The following is a 25640-nucleotide window of genomic DNA, read 5'->3' on the forward strand; positions in this document are numbered from 1 at the left end:
ATTAACTGAGAGCACAGAGCTGGCCTTAAGTCTTAAATAGCTGATGGGAGTTTGAAACCACCCAATCAGCTTGTAAAAATTGTTGTAATAGTTCCACCCCCTTCTTCTTAAAATAAGATTAATAAAGTGTGCAACATGTTTATTTCATTTTATTTTCCTAGATCTTTAATATTCATAGGTTTATCCTTTGTAAATGAACTTTTTGAAGAAAGATATGCAGGTTGTTCCAAGTCATAAATGCATGTCCTTCCAAGATATTAGACTAAAATATTCACAGTCATGTAAGGTAAATACTTAGCCAAGGATTGATAGTACAGTTATGGCAGGTACAAGTCTATTTATGAATAACTGATGCATCAAATCCCAACTTATTTTCAATTTTATTACAAATAATTAAATATTTTATTTTGATTATTGTCTCAGGGCTGAATATTTATAATACTGCCACGTTACCTGTTAATTATAATAGGGGATGCCCAATAGAGTAGCACGTGCTTCTGAAATTACTTCTTCTCCTTATTGCACTGGCAAGTCATCATCCAGAAAGTTTGTTTAGGGTGATCAACTTTCATTTGGGGAGTGGTTTGGATGTAAACTTCTGTGACCAAACTGCACAGAATTTTGCTGGTAAAGTTGCTCAAATTTTTTTAAATCTTATTTCTATAGAAAGATTCCATAGTAGTGAGTAGAGCGCTATCTAACTATATTATCTGAGATTCCTTTTGGCCTGTCCACACCAAGGAAATAGAAAAGTTGTCTTCTATAACTTGTTCTTCAACCCTTGCCTTCTCTGGCTATCGCACTGAGGAGGTGATGAGGTAACCAGGTAGATAGAGAAAATTGTTAACCTCTTGTACAGGGGGAATTACCAATATTCTCAAAGGAGGCTTTATTTGTTTATTTGTATCCTGTCTTTATTATTTTTATAAATAACTCGTGGTGAACATATCCAACAGACTTTCCTCTCTTTTCCATACAACAATAACCCTGTGAGGTGAGTTGGCTAAGAGAAAGCAACTGGCCCAAGGTCATCCAGCTGGCTTTCATAGCTAAGGTGGGACTTGAACTCACAGACTCCTAATGTTTAATGCCTCAACCACTAGACCAAACTGGCTCTACAAACTATAAACTGGTTTGTAGTATGTTTCTTCTGGATCTAAATATTTTAGATTACTAATATCCACTTATATTACACACTTTATAAGCTACTAAGTTCATCATATTTACTGCTTTAAGCATCACAATGACTGGATTCTTTAAAACAGAAAATAAAGTCTGAAAAAAAATCTCACTGCTTTAATGAACAGCAGAGAGGAATATCACTCACTCAAAATCTGAGGCACTATAGTCCTACCGCCCACAGCCCAGTGCATTAATAAGGTAAAAGACAATAACAAAGTATGCTACAGTTGAAGAAGGCATATAGAAAATATAAAGGATCATGGGAAATAAATTCATATTTTGCTGTGAAATCTTTGTCATTGGCCATGCAGTTGAGTAGCGATTTTGTGACATCAGTCAACACAATACTTTTAGACTTTCTGGTCCTACACCTGTTGCTGTCCAGAAATTAAATGTTTCAATCATTAAATAGCATAATTAATATGTGTACCTGGGCATAAGTGCCAGTCTGGAAAAGGAACTCTTGGATAATGGGAAATAAACCAGTACCTTCGATAAGAGAGAAACCAAGTGTAATGAGAATAAACAAACTAGGGAAAAACAAATTCTAGAATTTTATGTTTAAGATTTTTATACTGCTTTCAAAAGTTTACATCATAATGAGATGAGCAGCCATATCACCCACTTAACCAGATTTTTGTGAGTTTATAATTCATTTTATATTGCCCAATATTTCAAAAACATCTGTGATATATAACAATATTAATAGGTACTGCAAAAGACGGAGCAAGTATTTTTCCATTTAAGCATCTAGTTAAGACACATATTTTTCCTGGAATATCAAAGTCCATAACTCTAATCTGAAAAGATGTTTCTATTGCATTTATTGGAAAGTTTGCTTCAAAGTCTAAGGTACACAATGTGTAGACCATTCTGTGTACAAAGGAACCCTTGCAAACTCTGCAGATTGCTTCTGCAAGTGAGTTTTCAAGATTACATTTCACTTCCTGGTGTAATTTGCCTCCAGAAACTACACCAGAAACAAACAATAAATAGGAAGGAATGCTCCTGAGAAAGGAGGATGAAACTGCTTCTCTACAACCGACTTGCACTGAATAATCCAGGCTTCCTTCCTGAAGACAACCCAGCATTCATCTTATATAATAGATATATTGTATTGGGTAGAAGGCTTCCTTTTCTAGGCATGATGGGGTTGAATGTTCTTCAGGTTTACAGAAACGGTTCCAGATTATCACTTCTGATATTGTTACTACCAGTGCTTTTTTTATTAAAAAAAAAAAAAAAAAAAGTTGCCGGAACTCACACACATCATACAACCCGCCTTGCCTACCCTACAAGGTTCCATCCAAAAAAGGTGCCGGAACTCCGTTCTGGACCTTCTATGAGAAAAAAAGCCCTGGTTACTACTATGCCTTGACAATCTCCTTCCACTTCTCTCACAGTATCATTAAGTTCCAAATTGCCTGCTCCTGTCTTGAATTAACTAGACAAGATCAAGACATTAATTGTATTTTTATCATTTCTCTGCATTCTTAGAAGGAGTTGTGAGGGAGTGACAGTCCAGTGGACAAGCCCTTGATGGTGCTTTCACAGTTGCCTTTATTAGCAGTTAACTGAGAGCTGATACCTTCCCTTAGAACAGTGGTTCTCAACCTTTCTAATGCCGCGACCCCATAATACAGTTCCCCATGTTGTGGTGACCCCCAACCACTTATACATCACCGGGTGCCAGGGGCGTGGCCAAAGAAAAGGGGGAAAAATGGTGGACAGCCTTGTTTGGTGACCCCCGTGAAATGGTCGTTCGACCCCAAATGGGGTCCCGACCTACAGGTTGAGAACCACTGCCTTAGAAGCTCAGAGATCTATAAGCAGTTCTATGTTATTGCTAATCACCACAATTGGGTTTGATCTCTGCAGTTTAGATTATTCCAATAATGTCACACTCTTACTTAACATTTGTACATCCTTATTTTTAAATTCACCTGCTTCTAGGTAAGATTCATGCAGTTTATCATAGTGAAAATGTAACCAGTTCTCACTTGATGTAGTTTGTAAATAGCAACCAAAGAGAAAGCATGATTAGACCACACTTCCTCCCTTTATTTCATACATTCAAAACAGGTTTAAATGAATTATTGGAAAGAACTGAAAAGAAAAAAAGGATGTAGAATAGCACTTCAATTTCTGAAACAATAAGCTCTAAATGAATTTCGTTGCAACAGAATTCTGAAAATCCTAACCGTTCCTGAAAGGACACAAAAGGAAAAAAGAAAAAGAAGAATATGACAGTAAAATAGAAAAAATGTGTTGAACTGGAGGAACTTATTTGTCTTCCAACAAGGAACAAGAGCTTTCCTTTAAAAGAAACAATCCACAAAACATGCATATCGCCGCAAACTCAATTTATAGTGATTGTAGCACAGCTTGTAATTTGCATTTAGATCAGGCATCATCTTTTGCAACCCAGAGAAGGTAGCTTTCCCAAATATTAGCAAAGCACATTGTCCATTGTTTCTGAATTAGTAATGAAAATTGTGCTTTTAGTCCACAATTAGAAGCGATTTTCTGCAAATAGTGTAAATAGTTCTCTAGGTAAAGAAATATAAGACACATTTGAGTATAAGCAAAAATACAGATTATTTTTATTTTATTTTTTTACATTCGGTATACTTTAAGTTTTAGCAATTTTCTTACCAAAATTGAAGTGAAATTTTAGTACTGTAAGTCAACAGAAATTCAGTTTACACAAAATTCAAAATGTATTTTTTCAGATTTATTTTAAAATTTGGTCAGTATTGACTCTATTAACATATTTGGTTGACCTCCCATTGCATAAGGTAACTGATAACTATAAAATTAATGTGTGGTTTTTCTTGTTACCTCTCTGAGACATTAAAACATGATATCACCAGTGTGAATGCAGGTTTGGACTATGAAAACAAACTAGCTAACTATAGGCCTATGGAGATTCTGTATACATTAAGGAAGACAAAAACTCACACATACATAGACCAATATTTACATTTTGATTCACACCACTCCCTGGAGCACAAAATGGGAGTTATCAGAATCCTACACCACAGAGCTGAAGGCCTGCCTACCAGCAAAGATGGAAAATAAAAAGAACTAAAACACATCAAGGAAGCTCTCAGAACATAAGTGTATCTCAAGTGGGCCTTCATCAAATCTCAAAAAAGACCCATCAGGAGCTCCTCCATAACAGACAATAAACAATAAATGAAGCAATATAGATATTCCCTATGTCGCAGGAATATTGGAAAAGCTCAGGAGATCTTCAGCCAACACAACATATGTGTACACTTCACACCCAAGAATACACTAAGGCAGTAGCTTGTCCACCACAAGGATAAAACACACAGATACAAATTGAGTAATGTGTTATATGCAGTACAATGAAGTGAGGCATGTGCAGATCTGTACATTGGGGAAATAAAACAACAACTTCATAAATGTATGGCACAACATAGGAAAGCAAACCCATCAGGACAAGATTCAGCAGTCTATCTACATTTAAAAGACAACCACCATTCTTTCAAAGACAGCAGAATCCATATTTTGGACAGAGAGGACCACTGGATTGAAAGAGGGATCAAAGAGGCCATCTATGTCAAAATTGAACAGCCCTCCCTCAACAGATGGGGAGGGATAGGACATCATCTATCTCCAGTCTACAACAGTTCCAAGAAGTCTCCACACACATTTGCACTACTCAGGTTACCTGAAGACACAGATAAGCCTCCAGGTAGCACTAACGACTCACTAAAAGAATGCAAATGACCAGCTGTCTGCAAGGAGTATAAATCTTTCCATTCCCCACCATCCAGTCAGAGCTGAAGAAGTTCCTTGGATGAGAAGCAAAATGTCTTCAAAGAAAAACAAGAAAGTCTAGTTGCCTCGTGAAAAAGCATCTTTGGGATAGCTAACTATAGGCAAGAACAAGTTGCACAGAGCCATCATGTAGTTAGTTTCCAAGAGTGCTACAATCAAATTATTGTAAGAATTAAAGATGAGTCAGAATCAAATAATTATTAGTGAGACAGAAATACCCAAGAGCTTTTGAAGGCTTTGTTGCAAGAACAAAGATAACATGAAACAGGATAATATATTATATCCCTTTGTGTCCAGCAGAATCCAATCACTAGCTAAGCTGGGAAAATCAGTTTAGGCAATGAAGATATTTTAAAGTTGTCACCAGCAGTTCAATGATCCTCCACATGGTGCTGAAATTTCCTTGTAAAGAACAGCATGAGGAAGAGTGCTAAAGTTCAGCCAATGGGCAGTGTTATGTACAAGATGGAAATATTTTCTTGAACATAGCAGCCTACCAGCATTTCTCTGAGGTCCAAAATAGGTGAAGTCAAACTGTTTGTACCATTTCCCTATTCAGAAGGTTTGCATAGGCTTAAAACACCATTTTTACACTTAAGAACTCTGAGAATGCTCAATAATTAGAGTTGTAGCCCCCATCCTTTTGATGAATATAACCTTTGACAAGTTGTACAAAGTCAGGTGTGGCTGCAGAACTGATTGAAGTTCCATATACCCCACTGCACATGATAATTGAATATCAGTGTGAAGTTAATGGCAGAACTGCCCACCTCCCAATTTTCTCATCTGGACATGACATATCCTTTGCTTTGGAAAGGGATGCATTTTGTATATGCATGCATTTGTATACTGCAATGCATTTTGTATAATGATCAGTTTGAGACCATGTTCTTTTATAGCTAATTTAGGCTTTCTCCCATGCAGCTGCACGCTCAATTTATATTGTTTTATATATAGGACAGTAACCCAGTGCTATATGACCTGTTAAATTTGGCTGTATAATTACCTAACTGGATATACAGAAAACCTTAACATCAACTTCACACTGAACTGTGAAGGCAGAGCCAACATTCCATATATTTTCCACTGCAAAATTTTTAAAAAAGTTTTTATCAAAATAATTATGATAGATCAATTATCACGGATCTCTCACATCCTCCCATAGACATAATTTTTCAAATAATTTAGTACAGTGATGTGTGAATATAATTGTATTATTTAAATGCTACAAATCTACCAACAATTTTCCCAGGAGAACATTTTCTGGAATCAAGACTTTTTTTTCTTTGCCAAAAATTCACTTCATTAATTTTAAACGTACATGTTAATTTTCAAAAGAATTCATCTTTCTTTCTCAATCCTACAGAAGAAAAGTAAGAACTGCTATTCTTGGTACTCAGAATAAACTTTTAAATCAAAAGACTTATAATTTTATTAGTAGAGTGCAATTAATCTCCTAAATGCTTTAAAAATAATCATATTTCATAATTTAAAATATATGAAATTAATACATTTAACAAATAACCCTATGTAATTCTGACATTGTAGAACACCTATATTTTGAATTTTATCTTTCTCCTGTTCTTTTCAAATGGATGCATTTTATGAGCTGCTCATAAAATATAATATTTTGTAATCTTTTAGTAAGATTTCAAATTATACTTTGGGACAATTTAATCTGCAACATGTGTCTGCTAATAGCTATTAATTGATGAATTAACAAAATTACTATACAAACATCTAATTAAAAACAAGTATAAAATGGTTAAGCACGCCAGATTTAATCCCAAATTAAACCCCTCACTGAATGATAGATTATTTCTTTTAATACAATATCACAAGATTATTGCTGTAGAGGTATGCCATCATGAGCTTTTCAACAACATGCAAAATATAAATAATAATAAATATGAAGCTATCTGTGAACTCTTGACTAAAGATGTTAGTAGAAAAGTTTGTTTATTTATTTATAAAATTTATAGGCCATTCATTTTATCTCAACGTAAATTGTATTTGAAATCTGGTCCAAACTTTCTATATATAGTTTTTTATTAAGATAAACAAATATAAAATGTGGAAGAAAAGGGGAAATGAAATAAAACAAAGAAAAAGCAAAAAATGAAAGAAAGGGGAGAAAAGCTAAAGAAGAATAGAAAAGAAAGTAAAAAATACAAAGAAGTGGCTTTTGATCAATATAAGTACAATTATATTTTAACCTTTCTCTCTAAAGGTACACACTTTTTTTTCCATTATGTATCCTGATTAATCACAAAATCATTTTTTTATTTTTATGCAAAATTCCATAAGAAATAAGCCTGGTCAAGGCTTTTTAGAACACTGTCATCTGAAAACACATTAAAGTGAATGCATATATAATTTTCACTTTAATTTGAATACATAAAATAACACATTAGAAGAGCTATTTCTTATGAATAATGTGCTATATGACCTATCAAATTTGGCTGTATAATTACTAACCAATTTTCCTATTTTTTCTACCATATACTAATGGGTTTTCAAAGAAATGAATAGATATTCAGGATTTTTTCTTACAATCCACAAAAACACAGAGATAACTTTATTATCAGCCCAGATTTCTCAAGTGTATGTCAATATTAGAAGTGTCAAATTGATTTTGTTCTTAATTTCAAAGATACTATACTTCTTATCAGCACAATCTTGAGATAAACAATGACTTCATTAAGATATTTTGTCTCTTTAAACATTCTTTCAGATTTTAAATCATATTAACTATTTTCTCTTCCTTTTAATTTGAGGATATTTATGATTGATTGGTTCATTGAGCCTTCAAGTAAGTCTTGAGTTCTAGTAACTGCCTGGATTATCCATGCTGTTTTCTTGATTTCTAGTAGTAGTTTGCCATTGCTACATTAGTTCTAATGCACAACTAGAATGCATAGTCTGCCAGTTTCTGATGTGATACCTAAACCATTAGCCCAAACTGGCCTAGAAATCAATAGTGAGAGAGCCAAATCTATCAGGACAGTACAATATGACATGAGAATATTAAAAAAGCACTGGATGTGCTTATTCATAATATCCAAACAAATATTGGATGTAGATTATCTGTATTTAGAACTGCGATGAACGTCAATTGATAGTTAAAGAAATAAATCAAATTCAGAAACTATGTCTTGAAGCATATTTAACATATAGCTGAAATATATGTAGTTAGAGCAACCCAAAAATATATTTAGTATTTTTAATATCAGCAACAGTTTGATCAGCACAAAAATGTGATTAACCAGTAGCAATGTAAAATTACTGATGGTTCTATGGTTTTTGGCTTTTTTATGGTGTTAAGTCACAATTTATGACAATATTGAACATAGCTAGTCTATTCATCCTCACAATAAATCTGTATTAACATATACATTATGTTTGGTGTTGCCAAAGGTGGTTGATAGCCACTTTATTATAGGAATACGTTGTAGTTAGATACTTTTTCTTAGGTGCCTATTGCTAAGTTCATATATTGCAAAACAGGTTTCTTTGATTTTGTCTTAGCATAATACAGTAGAACTCAATAACTACCTTGTTCAGCTGACAAAGTTAATAAGATGCTGAAAAAATAACTTTACAACCAGTGCCCTCATTTATGATCTTTGCAGAGTTCCTTAATCATGTGATCACCATTGTCCTGTGTCTGACTGCCAGGCCTGTCCCAGCTTGGCATTCTCCCTCTCCCCTTTTATATGGCAGAGTGGTGGGATTCAGCTGGTTCGCACTGGTTTGGGAGAATCAGTAGCTAAATGTTGCTGAGTTCAGAGAACCGGCTGAACCCATGTTGCTTCTGGACGTCCATTGTAGGCCTCAGAGGCCTGGAGGAGGCCTCCCAGGCCTAGAACGGCCCACAGGAAGTGCTTTTTTTCTAAAAAAAAAAAAGGTGCCGGAACTCACACACATCATACAACCCGCCTTGCCTACCCTACAAGGTTCCATCCCAAAAAGGTGCCGGAACTCCGTTCTGGGCATTCTATGAGAAAAAAAGCCTTGCTTCCAGAAGTCCGTTCTAGGTCTCGGAGGCCCAGGCCTGCATCCACGCAGAGAACCAGTTGTTCAGGTATTTGAATCCCACCACTGGGCAGAATGCCATCAAAGCAAAGCAGGGCTGAAGCAGTGTGATGGCAAATCAGACACTGACATTGTTTTATCTTCCCTTATAATGTTGAGAGATTGTAGAATTACAAGAGAATAAATAGGCACATAATGGGGAATGCACATCAAAAGGAATGCAATAGCACTGACAGCTCCCGACACGCTTGGAACTGGAAGCCTCAATCACACTACAGAATCAGCCTAATATATTTCATGTTCTGTTTACTCTCTTGTAATTCCTTTCTCTCCAACCTTTCTACTCTGTGAAGTGAGGGAGGAAAAAAGTGGGTCAGACACAGGAGAGATCACTATCCTCCCACACAGCACAAAGATTGTTTAAACAAGTGATAGCTGGGGGTGGGAGGAAATCTTGGCACACTTTACATATTGTTATAATAGTATCCAACCATTGTGGCCATTACAGATCTGAGGATAACATCTTCATTAAAAAGAAGATATAGGAGATGGGGCTTCATGAACAAATATATAGTGGAGGAGTCACTACTGCTCTGTGAGTCTTTTTAGCATGTTTGAGACATATATTCATCACCTCTTCAGATGACAATTTGAGAAGCTTAGCTTTTGGAATAAAACTAGAGCCTTAGTCCTAAGAAGTGAGCCGAGGTGGCGCAGCAGTTAGAATGCAGTACTGCAGGCCACTTTAGCTGACTGTGTCCAGCAGGTCAGCGGTTCAAATCTCACCGGCTCAAGGTTGACTCAGCCTTCCATCCTTTCGGGGTAGGTAAAATGAGGACCCAGATTGTTGGAGGCAATGTAAATATATATATATACATTGCTTACTGGTGTACACCGCTTAGAGAGTGCTTGCACTTAAAGCGGTATATAAGTCTCATAAATAAATAAATAAATAAATAAATAAGTACATTTAATGTCAACACCCAATATCTTGTAGAGGCTCTTGTGCACCTCTTGGACACCAAATGCATGTCCCTTTTCAGGCTTTTGATGAGACATATTCCTTATATGTATAAAGTAATATATATGGCACGTGTAAATCTATACATGTAACTGAGAAAAACCACAGAAATATCGCAAACACTAATTTAAATTCCCACTTTTTTCTGACTCAGATAAATCATGTATTCCAGTTAATCCCATTAATTTTTGGTTCATGATCCCATAAGCCAAGTCTGTCAAAGCTTTATTCCTAAATTAACAGCTAGTAAGTATGTTCATTCCCTTAAGTGAATTCAAAAAATCTCAGTCTTCAACACTGACACGATGCAAAGAAAAATCCAATTACACTGAGCAGCAAAGTATCCTTATGAATTATTTTAATATGAGGTCCAGTGTCCAGGCAAACTCATTGGAGACATGTTGACAAAAGAATACTACATTATTAATAGTAGTAAGGATAAGCATTAAACAGCCATTAATAACACATTCATAAGAAAGTAACTTATACATTTTACAAGGGTGTGGTAATTGCTAAAGTAATTTTAAATTGTTTTTCACAGGAATCCTTTCAATAACTTGCAATATTGCTGCACCTAGACTTTTATATCATAATGTTTCTAATACCTATTTGATACCTCACCTGGACATCAGGGAAGATTAAGGAAGATTATCTTGATATAAATTTGAGGAACCATTTCCTAAGCAAAAGGGACTGAAACTTTTTTTAAAGCCCAGAACAAGAAGATAAGATTTGGAAACATCTCAGGATTATACTCCTCTAATTCAAGGCTTTTCAACCAGTGGTACAGGTACATTGGCACCTAGCAGGTGGTGCATGACCATCCTAGAAAAGTGGTAGCGGGGGAGGGGAATGAGTTGAATGGTGGCAGCACTGCACAAGCCTGAGCGAGAGATGGCTGGAGCTGCAGGGCTGTCAGGGCTCAGCGGAAGCTCCAGGATCAGCACTTCTTCGGGGCTGTCAGGGCTCAGTGGAAGCTCCAGGATCAGCTCCAGGGTCCAGCTGGAGCTCAGCGCTGATCCTTACACTTCTGCCAAGCCCAGAAGAAGTGCCAATCAACTGGAATGTTGCAGCATCTCCAGGGTTTTGTGATTTACATTCAGATGCTTGGCAACTGATTCCAGTGTCCCAGGGTTACGTGAAGTGACCAAAACCTGCTGCAACCACCCAGCATACGGGGGAGGGGGAATAAAAGCCAAACACCCCCACACACACCCCACCCCCACTGCCAATCCTCAACAGAAATGCTCACAACAATGAAAACCTCAGACAGGAGGAAGAGAGCCGCTGGGTTGGCAGGCAGGTGTCTTGCTCAGCTGCAGCTTTGGGGGCACTTTTTCAGTGCCATTGTAACTTCAAACAGTCACTAAGCAAACTGTTGTAAGCCGAGGACTACCTGTACTTCATCATTTTTTTCCTTTTGGGGGGGGGTTCATGAAGTTTTTGACATCTTAATAGGCGACTGGTGGTACTCGGATATTGCCATATCCTAAAAGTGGCACAATGGGTGAAAAGGTTAAAAAGCCCTGCTCTAATTCATATAGGTAAAAGAAGGAAAAGGAGTAGAACACAATTAGACTTGCAGATTCTGTCATTATAACCAATCTCAATAAAAGTAATTTTAGCCTTTCTGGGGAGTTGATTTCCTGATCTCATCTATCTAGTAGGTCTGATGACTCCATTGAAGGGCTGACAACAAATGAATGAAAAAGATGACTATGAACAGCTTTATTAAGGTTAAAAAAATCGTAACTTCTTTAAAAGACTGGAATCTCTCCCCAGTTGCACCCCGCAGAGGATCAAATAGTTTTTCTGATAAAAGCATTGTGAAATGGGGTAATTTTTGTGAGTGTAAGACCATCAGGAATAAAAAAAATCAGCCATGAATTTTGGCAGAATAGTTGCTGGAATTGGATATGTCTAGTTTAATGAAGAGAAGGATGGGGGGGGGCATGATAGCAGTGTTCCAATATCTCGGGGGTTGCCACAAAGAAGAGGGAGTCAAGCTATTCTCCAAAGCGCCTGAAGGCAGGACAAGAAGCAATGAATGGAAATTAACCAAAGAGAAAAGCAACCTAGAACTAAGGAGAAATTTCCTGACAGTTAGAACAATTAATCAGTGGAACAACCTGCCTTCAGAAGCGGTGAATGCTCCAACACTGGAAGTTTTTAAGAAGAGACTGGACAGCAAGTTGTCTGAAATGGCATAGGGTTTCCTGCCTGAGCAAGGGATTGGAGTAATGACCTCCAAGGTCCCTTCCATTACTATTATTATTATTATTATTATTATTATTATTATTATTATTATTGTTGTTGTTGTTGTTGTTGTTGTTGTTGTTGTTGTTATTATTATTATTATTATTTAGAATCAAGCCTATAGCAGTTTATACATCCTTCTCCGGTAATGATTTAGTTTATCTTCTGTATGGAAGACCTTTAAATATCTTTAAGTAAAAAATGACTGACCTGAAAAACAGTAAAAGGAAACATAGTAAGATATATTAGATAGTCTGGTTCTGTTGACCATCCCATCTTGGTCAGTTAGAAAAGAAAGACTTCTGGCCCATGTTTAGTCAAAAGTATACTTTACCAAAATGATAGAAGAGGCAAAACTGGATCTGAGATTTTTGCCCTCAAAAGGTGCAGTTAACTTTCCCTTGTTCCTGGCCAATCCCCTGGTTATTAGTCAATGTCCAATTAGGTGTTAATAAATTGTTCACTCCTTGTTACTTGGCAACAGAACTTGCAGATCTCCACCAGGTTATTGTCCTTATTCTTTACATCACCACTGTGCGAGCTTCATTAATTCCTGGTTTCTTCTAGATATATGGCACAGGGCCAGATCATTTGTGGACCCATTCCCCCGACAATATCTGCCTGCACCATCAGATAAGGTAGAGTGGGCACATTTTAGGTCCTCTCTATTAAATGAAGTCATCTGATGAAACTTTCTCTTTAGCTACAGTATGTGTGCTCTAAGGAACAACTTCTTCCTCGCAATCTGAAAACCTCTATCTTCTTAGTCTTCTGGAAGGCCACAAAGATCTAGCACTTCTCCCAGGTACTAGATTGGAATTGGAGTTGTGCCCAACACATATGTATTCAAGATAGAAATATTATGGAACCTTGATTGAGTGTAATGTTTTTATTTTTGTATATTTTGTGTGATCACAAGAGCCACCTCAGGTTATGTTTTATAAGCTGGGTAACTACTGTAAATAAGCATTTGAAAAGATAAATAAAAGTATAAAATAAATTAAATAAATATAGACTCTGCCTTAATGAATTTATTATAAACAAAGGTTAGAAATTCTGTTTGCAGTTTCCAAGATTCTGTATTTATCTCAAAGACTAGCATAAATGGTACTTTATTGAACTCTGCATAATTTAAAGAAGGGAAACTCTATCACAATGTTAAAAAGAGTTATGGGGAAAATTATTCAGCTTCTGAATTGGAAAGTTATTTCAAGGTGAAATGTAATGTAACATTGTGTTACATATGTATCTAACTCTAGCAATAAGTATCTTCCTCCAGTCTTTCAAATATTGATTTTTAACCATGCTTCAAATCATATTAAATGAGAACCTTTATTATGGCCCTTAGGCTAGAGAACACAAAAATAAAAATACATAAAACTGTAATTAATACAGCTAAAAAGTATACATAAATGTGCTAAAATTACACAAAATAAATTAATAAAGTAACATTTATGTATCAATATCTAACATTTTTCCTTTGAAAATATTTTTTATTTCTTTAAAGAGAGAATGTAACTTTGGGCTGCATACAACAGATACAACTACAACAACGATGATAGTGGACATTGCAGTATCTGGACAGAACAGAATAGAAGAAAAAAAACTAGATAAAATACGAAGTAGAGTGACTATGGCAAAAGAAAGCAAAGACAGTATCACTAATATTAACTGCCTTGGGTGCAATCCAAAAACATCTGGAGCGCTTCTTGAGCACCATCAGCATTAATACAATCACAATCAGTCAACTGCAAAAGGTTACTCAGAAAAGGTTACAACTTACAATAATAACTTTAATACCATCAAACAACAACTATCCCTATCTCAGATCCTTGAGAAGAACTCAATAGTTGGGTAAAAATGCCAAATCTACTCTAAACATTTGACTGATGATGAACCAGAAATATAGGCACAGAATAACAGAGGTGGAAGAGACCTTGGAGGTCTTCTAGTCCAACCCCCTGAATGGACAGGAGACCCTATACCATTCTGGACAAATGGCTGTCCAATTTCTTCTTAAAAGTTTCTAGTGATAGGATGCCACAACCTCTGAAGACAAGCCACTCCACTGGTTGATTGTTCTCACTTTTAGTTTCTTTGATTAGTTTCCATCCATTGTTTCTTGTCTTACCTTCTAGTGTTTTGGAAAATAGTTTGACCCCCTCATCTTTGTGGCAGCCCACTGTATAGAGCAGCAATAAATCAAAATAAAACCACAAACAATTGAAATGCCAAATGGCCTAATCATCAAGCGATATCAACATGAAGCCTACAAGCCTACATATTTTCTAGTGCCATTCAAGTTTTTTTAGTATGGCACCAATAACTTTCTAGGCCCTATATATAAAAGAGACAAATTGGTATGTTTGAGAATTTCACATGTAAACTGTGAAGTATCACCATAAAGCTTCTGTCTTTAGACTGGCTCCCTAGAAAGTTATGAATTTAGCTCTAGTACCTCTATTTAGCACTGCCATCAGATGATAGGAAATTATAGGAATTATACCAAATAGGCATTATTTCCATCTTTTTTCATCATGAGAAATAACAAGCCATTGCCTACCACATAATTAAAGAAATACTCTGTCCACTACAAAATTAAATACAACAGTGAAAAATGATTTGGTATCATAGGTTTGGGCATCACCCAAATGTACTAATAGAAATCTGAGTATTGACCCTGATTTGATTCAAATTGTCAGTTCTGCACACATGACCAATTCAATCCAATTCAATTAGTTCCAAAGTCATTAAGTTGATTTAAAGATACCCAATTTGATCAAATATTCAATCCAAATAATCAAGTTATTTCAGTTTGGAGAGTCAATTGAATTATCTTTGAATCAAATTATGATTTAGATTAAATCTTTGCATGGACCTATTTGCTTTGCTTCATTGTCTTAATGCTGTCATGAAAAACTAATGTGGCACATTTAGTACAGAGTAATGGAAAGGAAGAAACAGGTTTTACAGGTACATGTCAGTGGAAGACAATAAACTAGATTAGATTTTCTATTTAAATTATAATAGTTATAATTATTTCTGATGTATCATTTATACAGGTGGGCTAGCACATATTTTATCCTTGATCTGTGTGATATTTTTAATAATCCCAATTTGATATTAAATTTTAGATTTACAAGTGATTTCTTTCTCTTTTTTAAGGTGCCAAAAGACAAATTAATTGTGATAGGATACAAATGAAATAAATAAAGCCTTTTGCCTTTTATGACAGGTATGTACAAATACTGTCATTTGGAAAGCCTACTTTAAATATTTTCATTGTAACAGTTTCATTCTTGCATTTGGCAAAGAAAATTCAGCAATACATCCAGGACCGTATAAGCATCCTGAATATTCTGCCACAGAAATATCTGCAGTTGTTATTCTCTGAACAAAAATAGGTTCCCTTCCTTTAGCTATTTGTTACAAGCTAAAATGATGTCAAAATGGCAAATGTGCTATCACATCATTGAGCAAAGGATGCATGATATAATTTAAACCTTAAAATCAGACCACCAAAGTACAAAGCTTCTTTTGTTTGGGTGATGATGATGATGATGCAACATGTATTTTTGTCATTTGTAGGGATTTGTATCTTCCACAGCAGGCATCTATATCTCCTCTTTTCAACAGCTTACAGAGGAAATGTACTCACTGAATTTATTGACTTGATGAAGTACAATATAGGTATGATTATTTTTCTACATTGTTAACTATATATAGTTAGCATGCTTAATAGAAAGGCATAAATATGCCAAAACAAGTGAAAATAAAAGTAAATAAATCTGATTCACATTTACAGATGAAATCTAACAGAGCTCATATTCTCATTTGATTTTGAAACTACTTTAATTTAAATATTTGTGTGGGGGTTAAGTTGCCCTTGGACTCTGAGTGAGTTATAATATTTTAAAAAAATGGTTTTCAAAATGAAATCTATTATTTTAATGGAAAAGCGTGATTTCACAAGATTAGTCTCCTGTGGGGTTTTTTCCCTTCATTTCTTCACTCCGTGGCACAGTTTCACCTAGATCATGTTATATACATGAAGTCATCTTAGTGCTTTGTACATAATCAATTTTGGCTGCATATTCATGTTTTCCAAGCAAATAATTTTTGCTTGTTCTTCCTTATGTCTGGAAGGAAGACATCCTGTTACCTGGAAATTAGCTAGTGTACGCTTCTGTGCTACAATATTCTGAAAGTTTTATTGGCGGGAAGATGTTTACCCAAATCAAGACAATGTTACAAATTACTGAAGGAAGGGAAAAATCTTGTCATTTGTAGTTCTATTGTAAAGTTCTGCTAAAAGGCCTAACAGGACGAGGAGGAGGATATCTAGACTGACTCAAGTAAGCATTTGTGCAACACATCTTCCAAAACACCAACAAAACCCACTTTCTTTCTCAAATTAATTTACAGAGGTTAGCTTTGCTTGCAGTCTTTTCTAACAACACCTTTGTACTGACAGACGTTCAGGTTGTCAGTATTAGAAGCAGGGGCCAAGGGAGAATTCAAAAAGCGCTAAGTGTTTTCCCTTAATCATAAACTGGGGTGTTCTGTTTTATCTTCATCCCTTCCATTAATTGCCTGTCAGAAGAAACAAAAACTTCCCGTCTGGATTTATTCTGATGCTTCACTGGCCACTAACAGGAATAAACGGGGCTCTGCAGCATTCCATATTCCATTAAGGGATAGACTGGATTTTGTAATAAAAATGTCACAATAACTGAACCAAGCAAAAAGCCAGCACCCTAGAGAGAATTTGTTTAATCATTCTCTACTGCCAGATATCAAGAATGTTTGTTTCCTGGTTGCCATCAGACTCTTGCTGACATTTGTTCAGACACATGGTGCTCTAAAGATTCCTTGTATGTGTGTGTTTGTGTGCATGCGTTTTCATGCATGTGTCTGCATATGTAAAAAATTATGGAGAAGGAAGTTCTGGCTTTACCAACTGATATTTGATAAACTGCTGGGTAAAGAGATATTGAAAAAGCAATAAGCTTGACAATTCTGTTAAAGCTTGATAAAAATGCTGCGGGTCTTCCAAACTGCAATGAACAAATCAACACTTCCTTGTTAATCATGTCAGGAGAAATAAGATGTGGCTCTTAGTTTGCCTTAGGTGCTGAAACAATCTTGCTCATCTTGGTTAGAGAAATTTGAGAATAAACAACTTCATCATACTCAGAAGAGTTGCTTTTTGGAGCCAAGCAAGAGATTCTACCATAAACCTAACTGTTCCATTAATAACACAGACCTGCCCTGTGTAATATTTGCAAGAAATAAAAGCAAGCTCTGCCTTGCATTTTTACTTATCTTCATCAGTTGGTACTGAATGAGCTTGATCCTGCCACCAATATTGCTCAGAGCATTGCTGCTGGTTCTGCCCACTATTTATAGACCATTAGGACCAGTTAACTGAGGGAGAGAGTCAGTTTTTTTGTTCTTAAGATGCAGTTAGACATACATAATGATCACAGGAAATTCCTCATGCATAAGCAAGCATCATTGTGTACATCTTAGATGTATCTTATATTGTCTGGTAAGAAATGTGTGGCATTTCATTTATGTATTTATGTTACGTAGCTGTTCAGATCACAGGTGAATAGATTAATGATGTTCTTCTCAGCTACATTATTAAAACTTTATTCTATTGACATGGAATGAACACATTTTGCAAAAAACTAAAATCAAGAGTATCTGAAACATGATTTCAAGAAATAGTTCAGATATCTGTATTTTTGAAGCAAGAATTTACTGATAAATAAATCCCCCACACAATATTAATATTTATATGCTTTGTTACTTTATATGTCCTCTCTGCTTATGTCTAATACAACAATGTGACATGTTGTTGAAACCCCACATTGACCTTTTCATTATGCTGCACTTCAGCTGACAATCTATTCATTTTCATTCTAAATCTTTTAAAGGAGGACAAGAAGAAACAACAGTTGAATCTTTAAAAGGCCAAATGATCATAATCTAAAAGACAAAGTTATCTTTTATTGCAAGTTAATTTTTAAAAAATGAACACAAACCAATTTTAACCAAAAAAACATTTGTATGCCCCCACTTCCACAACATATAAAATTTTAAGCTTCCTAACATCATCCCAGTAAGTATTTGCATATGTTAAATTTCCTACTGCTAGGAAGGAACATTTTGTTCTATGTATACATAGAACAAATAGAAATAACTTGGTTATAATGAGTTCTGACAAAGCTTCTGAGTTACCCAGTCTTCCAGGGAACTCACAATTTCTATTCTGTTCTGTTTAGTAAAATCATTATTTGCAGATTTGGTCTGGGTCGGTCATCGGGACCAGAAGTTTAGTTTTTCAAGTTTAGTTTTTCATTATTTGCTTGAGTAATCCACCCATCATTTGCACTCCAATTATTTTTACACAGCATACCCGATCTAAGAGGTGAAATCAGCCAATGAGTGAAAACCACTTTGAAGGGTGCACCGAATAGAAATCAGGTCTTTGCAACTTTGATACAGTCCTTGCTAAACATATCCTATAGGCCACACATTTCTGCTTCTATGCATTTAACATAAATAATTTTAAAATATCAACATTCTTTGTTATTTCAATATTTTTAGATCTGAAGGTAAAAATGTCTTAACCAAAATTTGTCAGAATAGTACATACAATAACTTTTTGCACTACTTGTTTATATGAAATTGTTTCAATATATGTTTAGAATAAATATCTTCTAAAAGCCAGTGTGGAATGAGTTATCATGAATCAATTTTCAGTTCAACATTCTTTCAGGCTAGCCTACCTCATGAAGCATCTTGAAAAGAAGATGTATTTTAATAAAATGTATCGTTTTATAATGACTAAAATTTACAATTCTTTAAAGATACCCAGTTTTTTAATACACAAAGTAACTATTCTAATGAAAATAGAATGTGAGATCAAAAGCAACAGAAATCATATTTATAACCTTTGACTTATCAAGAATATTTCATCCTAATAATGAGGGTATATCAAGAGTCAAGTCAAATGAGAGGAAAAATTAATCTTTATGGGCTGCCATAAAAATGATCAACACCAGTGCTTCAAACCAAAAATTCTTATGTATTATGATATTTTGCGTAGTCACCTCAATGAGAACTTTCACATTCCCTCAAAGTGGATTTTCCAACAGTTTGTTGATATAGAAGTACCAACAGGCAAACTTTCAGAAAGGTAAAAAAAAAAAAAGTGGGCCAAGTTGTTATTCTGAGTTACTCTGAGTGATATCTTTATTTAAGAACTGAATTGCAAATACCAGGTGGGAAAGACCTCAGTGAGATCACTCATGCAATACATTAGTAGGATCTCAATCTACTTAAAAGAACTCCATGCAGCTACAATTTAATTTGTATGTTCCTAAACTCCCAACCTTCCTTTTTTTTTTTTTTTTACAAAGTTTCCATTCTATCTGACTATCTAATAAGCACTGATTAAAAAGAAGCATTTGTATCTGTGGGTGGAAGGGGATAGATCAGGCTGTCCCATCAAGTATGTCATTTTATTCTCATCAAATATATAATTTTACATGAAGCATGCAGGCCATATCCAGGATTTAAAATTCACATCCTTAATATATTTTTTAAAACAGATTCACTTACCAATTTCCCTAGAGATTTGAGTGAAAGCTTCTACACCACTTTCCCCATAGTTTCCTTCTGATGCCAGTGTTGACACATAGTTCCATCCAAGTGCTGTCACAATATCAACCAGAGCTTGGGCTTGATAGGAGTCTGGTGGGACCACACGAGAGAAAAAATCATACCTGGTGTTATCACTCAGTTCTGGAGCTGTAGATGCATAGCTGATTTGAGGTATCTGCAAAGAACCAGCATGAGAAATATATTTCAAAAACCTCATGGATTACTTGTAAATATAATAATGATACAAGAAAAGGTCCTTCTATAAAAGACTTTGTAATAGTGTTGGGTTCTTTTTTTTTTAACATACTCTCAAGCAGAGGCTGGATAGGCATCTGTTAAACATGAGGAATGGATTCCTGCAAGCAACAAAGAATGGGGCTTGGTGGCTTAAAAAACTCTTTTGCTATAATTCTGTTTTTTATGAATCATAGAAGCCATGATACTATGAAAAGGTGTTTATTTCTTAAAAGTTGTAAATGATTGGCTTTATTTATTTAATTTGTATAATTGACAATCTCATCAAGTGACTCTGTGGTGAACAAAATTTACAAAATAAAAACAATTAATATAAATCTTAGAACATTAAACATTTCCTGAATTTCTGCTTTAAAGTGTTCCTAATTAATGTAGTCATTCACTACATTAGCCATCAAAGAGTATTTCCCAAAAACCTTTCTCAGCAGAGTTTAGCTGATGATATTAGGAAGCAATGATAAATTACAAATTTATTCAGTAGGCAATAATTTGTTGGAAAAAAAAAATTGTGTAATCTTGATTTCATTTTATCTGCTTCTCATCCTTTTCTTTTCCTTCTCTTTCCTTTCCTTCCTTCCTTCCTTCCTTCCTTCCTTCCTTCCTTCCTTCCTTCCTTCCTTCCTTCCTTCCTTCCACTTTATGTAGCTTTATGATTATCTTGTTGACAGAATTTTTAGGCTTTATTCAGAATATATTCCTTGTTTATACAATCAATGAATCAAATATAAGAACAACTGCTAACAGCACAAACTGCCAGAGCAAGTAACTAGTTAGCAGGCAATAAATTTGCATGTATAAAAGATAGAAAATATGCATTTCAATACTAACAAATTAGAACATCATCACTCTAGAGAATCATAAGGAATGGCTTTTCAGATTGGACAAGGCAATAAGCATATTTTACATAGCTAAATACACATTAATTATCAATATTATTATTTCTTAAAGGCCATCAAGCTTTGTTCTTTGCAACAAGTGGTAATTAAAATAGAATGTTTTATTAATTTCCAATTTATTCTGATAGAGGAAGAATTGACAAACGAATTCTTCTACTTATCTTTCATGTTTAAGATATCTATGAAAATCTGGATTATAAATAAAGAGCTGCCACATACAAGCCAAGGAATTTGGTCAAATACATGTTACAGAAAAAGCTATTAAAAGATAGTAAGATTTTTATCAAAATTCATGAGGATATTTTTTTGGCAGACAAACAGATACAATTTACATATCTCATTATCTAAATGTCAAGAATTTAGATAGTAACCCATCTCACATGTTTGTAAGAACTTTTTTTTTAATTTATGGAATATAACACTATAAATAGAACAGGTCCTGTTGTCTATCAATCCAATAATAAACAAATGCACAAAATATACCCTTAATTCAACATATATGTACATAGTAGATTTTAATGTGGTGGTAAAGTATATACTGATACTAAATATATTCTATTATCATCTTATTAATTATTCATTTGTAAAAGTTGAAATGCCTTCAGTAATACTATGCAGAACTACATTATGGGATACAAGCAGCACATTTCTCAAAAGTTGCCAACCAGAATTTAACTCTTTTTTCTTCTTTGCAGGTCAGGATATTTTGCACCCTGAGCTGGAAGAAGAAAGTTATTTTGGCGTATAAGACTAACTTCCTCAGAAAAAGCACTCCAAAGGAAAATACAATAATAACAAATCAAACAATCTGTTGCCCTTTCATGACACCAAAATCTGTTTGTTGAAGTAGCTTGTTTCTTGCCTAATGGTGGGCCAACTTTGTCTGTTCCTGCAGCATTTTCATTCCATTTAATAGCAATGAAATTCTATCAACTATATTTCAGTCAAGTACAAACCAGTTTAGATCAAGGTGACAAAAATCTATTTGAAGATTTATGGTACAATAGATCTATAGCAGCATTTTGATACACTATTTTCCTCTTGTCAGAAATAATTTATCATAGATCTCGTTAGGAATGTTTCCTGCTAATTTTTTTTCCTTCCTTTGATGTGAGGTATCACTTTAAACGTCCTTAAAGACTTAATCTTTCATGATTTCAAACATGTATAACAATTTCCAGAGAGAGTGGGACAATTTTTTTCATCATAGTAAGAGAAAGACAAAGCATTTGAGACCAGAGGCAGAAAAGACTTTTTCACAAAGCAAAGTTAAAAAAAAAGTATCCAACTTAATTACTAGGGTTTTAAGAAGTTTAAGTAACAATGGTATTCTAAAGTCTCAGTGCTGCAAAAGGGGATCAGCAAAGGGCATCACCTATCAAGTTCAGGTGATATTCTCATTCAGGTTATAAACTGAAATGAAGAATTATCCTGTGAAACAAGTGTTAAAAATGTGACAAGGTATGTTCTTTTCTTGCATTTACTCATCACATAGCTGAACATAATTTTCCACAACGTAGAAAAGTACGTAGATGGTTATATCCATAATATAAGGTAGATAGATCAAAATTTCAGTTATCAATATTCCTAAATAGTACGATCATCTATGATACAAAATGTTGTACCTCATACTTATTTCCTCATCAGATAGCCTTTAAAAGGATTAGCAATAAAAAATACTCCAAACTTTTAATATTTTATTTTCTATTTGGAAGATGAAATCATAAAGCTATTAAAATATTACAAAAGAAATGAGCATTATATTTCTAATCCTTTAATGTTCAGTTGATAGCAAATATTCAACAACAGAAATTTCATCTCATAAAACTTCAAATATTGAGTTTCTGATTGTTAGGAAATATTAAAATTAGAAAAAACATAAACTGCTTGAAGAGTCCTCACTGCCAGTTTAAATGAAGACATGATTATTATGAAATGTTGCATTATTACCATTATTACTACTTTGGGCTCAGATTATTATTTTTTGTATGTATTTCCTATTCTCCATTTTGTTTACAACTGGGGTGTAGGTTACAGAGGAGATTATGAGTACCATTTCCTTAGCTGAACAGATTATTACAGGTAGCTTAAGAAACATTCCTTTCTGAACATGGAGGGTAATATTACTAGGTAAAAGAATGAATTTGCTATTTTAATTTATTAAAAAATATGGCTTTCCATATTCCCAATACAAAAGTTTCTTTTAACATCCAAAATGTAGTTGATACAAAGAAAAAGGCTTCATTGTAAATGTTGGTCAAGGTACAAACAAAAATATGATTACATTTATTTCAAAATATTTGGGGTCACGCAATCCCAAAAGACACAGGGTGGGTTATGGAAATAAGAACAGATGGGAGCAAATTGCAATTGGCATTCTTTTTTAAATAAACCTTATTTGAATAAATGTATATGCCGTGAATTCATTTCCAAACAGAAATGTAGAAAGAAATGAAACAGAAAAAAGCCAAAGGATTACACTAATTCAAAATGCAGTAGAGAAAAATGTGAAAAATGTGAAAGTTTCACACTCTTTTGTAGATGATGGTGGTGGTGGTGGTGGTGGTGGTGGTGGTGATATCATTCAATCATGTCTAGTTCACAGAAACTCTATGGATCAATTCTTAACACACTGTTAAGAATTTTTTTATGGCTTCTTTCAGGAGATCCATGTCCTTTTTTGTGTCAGCTTTGATGGTTTCTAATCACCATGTTTTCTGGCAGATTCATTTCCTTTTACCACTGACCATTACAAGCAGAACAAGTGGAACGATTCAATTTTGTTCCTATCCAATTTTACATGGTCCAGCTTTTGAAACCAAAGTACCTATGGGTAACATGATAGTATGGATTAATCTGTATTTACTGGCCAGGCTGGTGTCTTTACTTTTCATGCTGTGCAATCCAGTGCAATTCAATGCTTTATTTCTGTACTGTATTTAGTGCTTTGATCAATCTATGATCCTATGAAAGTGAATTCTTGCATGCACTCAATCTCCATCACCAGTTTTATTTTGACGCTTTCATTCTTGGCAGTGGTCATGAGCTTGGTCTTTTTGATGTTCAGGAATAGGTCAAATTTCTCACTTTTTGGGGTGGGGGGTATGTTTTGTATATATTAGCATTTAAATAAAGTTTAGTTTACGCAAGAAATCAGCCAGCTTAGTTTTAATGTTCCAGGCAAACTTAACTTGGGTTTTGGACATAGAAAATTATACATTAAATGTGTCACTGAATTTGTTGTGTTATTCTACATTTATCACAAATTATTAACTACTTTACATTCTTAAATATTCATTACTTCCTTTTTTACAAAAACAATTTTTTTTCCATTGGAGTTAAATCAGCTTTGGACCTGGACTCTTGCAGGATGATAATTACCATCATTTACCATCATTTTTACCTTCAGTATTAGTCCTCTCTGTAAATTGTCATATTTATTTTTCTTTTACAAGGTAGAATTTATTTAGTGAGGTGCTGTTAAGTGCACTAGGCAAAGGCATACAACAATCAAAACAGGCATTTCAGCCTTCCATCTTGTTTATATTGTGATTGTAAACTTCAAAGTTCTATATTAGCTGCAACAATTTATACAGGGAATAGAACTGTGCACTCACAGTGCTTCTCAGAATAGTTGTTGCAAGTCTTTTGATGCAGAAAGGCCAACTCAATGATCATACTCATGCTATGTACAAATGATGTGCACAGAGATGGACAAATCTGCTAGATCTTTCTGTGCTATTCCTATACGCATGTTCATTTCTTTCCCCATCAGTTTCTGAATTTTTAAACCATATATTTTAAATCATGCACATACGTTTTCATATACTTGAAAATGATATGCAGTTTTGCATGAAGCTTTTATTTTTGTGCATATATTTGTGCTTGAGAGAAGGGTGGGGTGTAATGCCTCGTAAAACTTGGAGAAGTATCAAAGCTCCGAATATTTATGTCCCACTGTACATGTAAATTGTGGAAATGTAATTAGCCAATTAGTATTAGAATTTGACCTACATAATATCCCAAAATGTACTAAAACCAACACCTTAAAAATATCAGTGCATACAGTATAACAAAATGCACTAATATGCTTGGCACTTTTCAGAATTTCCTAACAAAACTAGGCAGCTCTTTATCTCTAGGGAAGTTATAATCCAAAATATGTGCCATCAGCTGCCTTTAGTAAAGTTACAAATGTCTCAATTAGAATCCCAATGAGGGTGAAATTCTCAACATAAAGGGGTGGACTCAGTTATGTCCATACACCACACAAACACACATATATACAAAATGTGAATATCAGAAGTTTAAAAGAAAGAACTCACCATAAAACACCTCCAAACAATCCATTTTGTAGTTCTATCACCATCTCCATAACCCACATGCAAAAACACATAAAGGTGAAATATAAGCCATGGCTCAAAAAAAGTTGCCCATGGCTTCTCTAGCAAGCTATTTGCAACCACAACTGCATTCATTTCTTTCCAAGGTCAAATTAATTATTCATCTCA

The 25640-nt window shown here is 34.6% G+C and overlaps 1 protein-coding gene across 7 annotated transcripts in view; it reads right to left on the reverse strand.

The window, feature by feature from the left end:
• LOC120297712 (metabotropic glutamate receptor 8) overlaps positions 1 to 25640 on the reverse strand; it is a 552386-nt gene that overhangs the window by 401351 nt on the left and 125395 nt on the right. For all 7 annotated transcript variants that reach the window (XR_005553869.1, XR_005553867.1, XR_005553868.1 and 4 more), the window contains exon 3: positions 19937 to 20153. Coding sequence is in view for 4 of the 7 variants with exons in the window: in XM_039320663.1 (XP_039176597.1) it covers positions 19937 to 20153 (217 nt within the window). In the remaining 3 variants the exon portion in view is untranslated. The remainder of the gene's footprint in view (positions 1 to 19936; positions 20154 to 25640) is intronic.

Source organism: Crotalus tigris, unplaced genomic scaffold (genome assembly GCF_016545835.1).
Source record: "Crotalus tigris isolate CLP2741 ecotype Arizona unplaced genomic scaffold, ASM1654583v1 scf7180000023677.1417738, whole genome shotgun sequence".
NCBI lineage: Eukaryota > Metazoa > Chordata > Lepidosauria > Squamata > Viperidae > Crotalus > Crotalus tigris.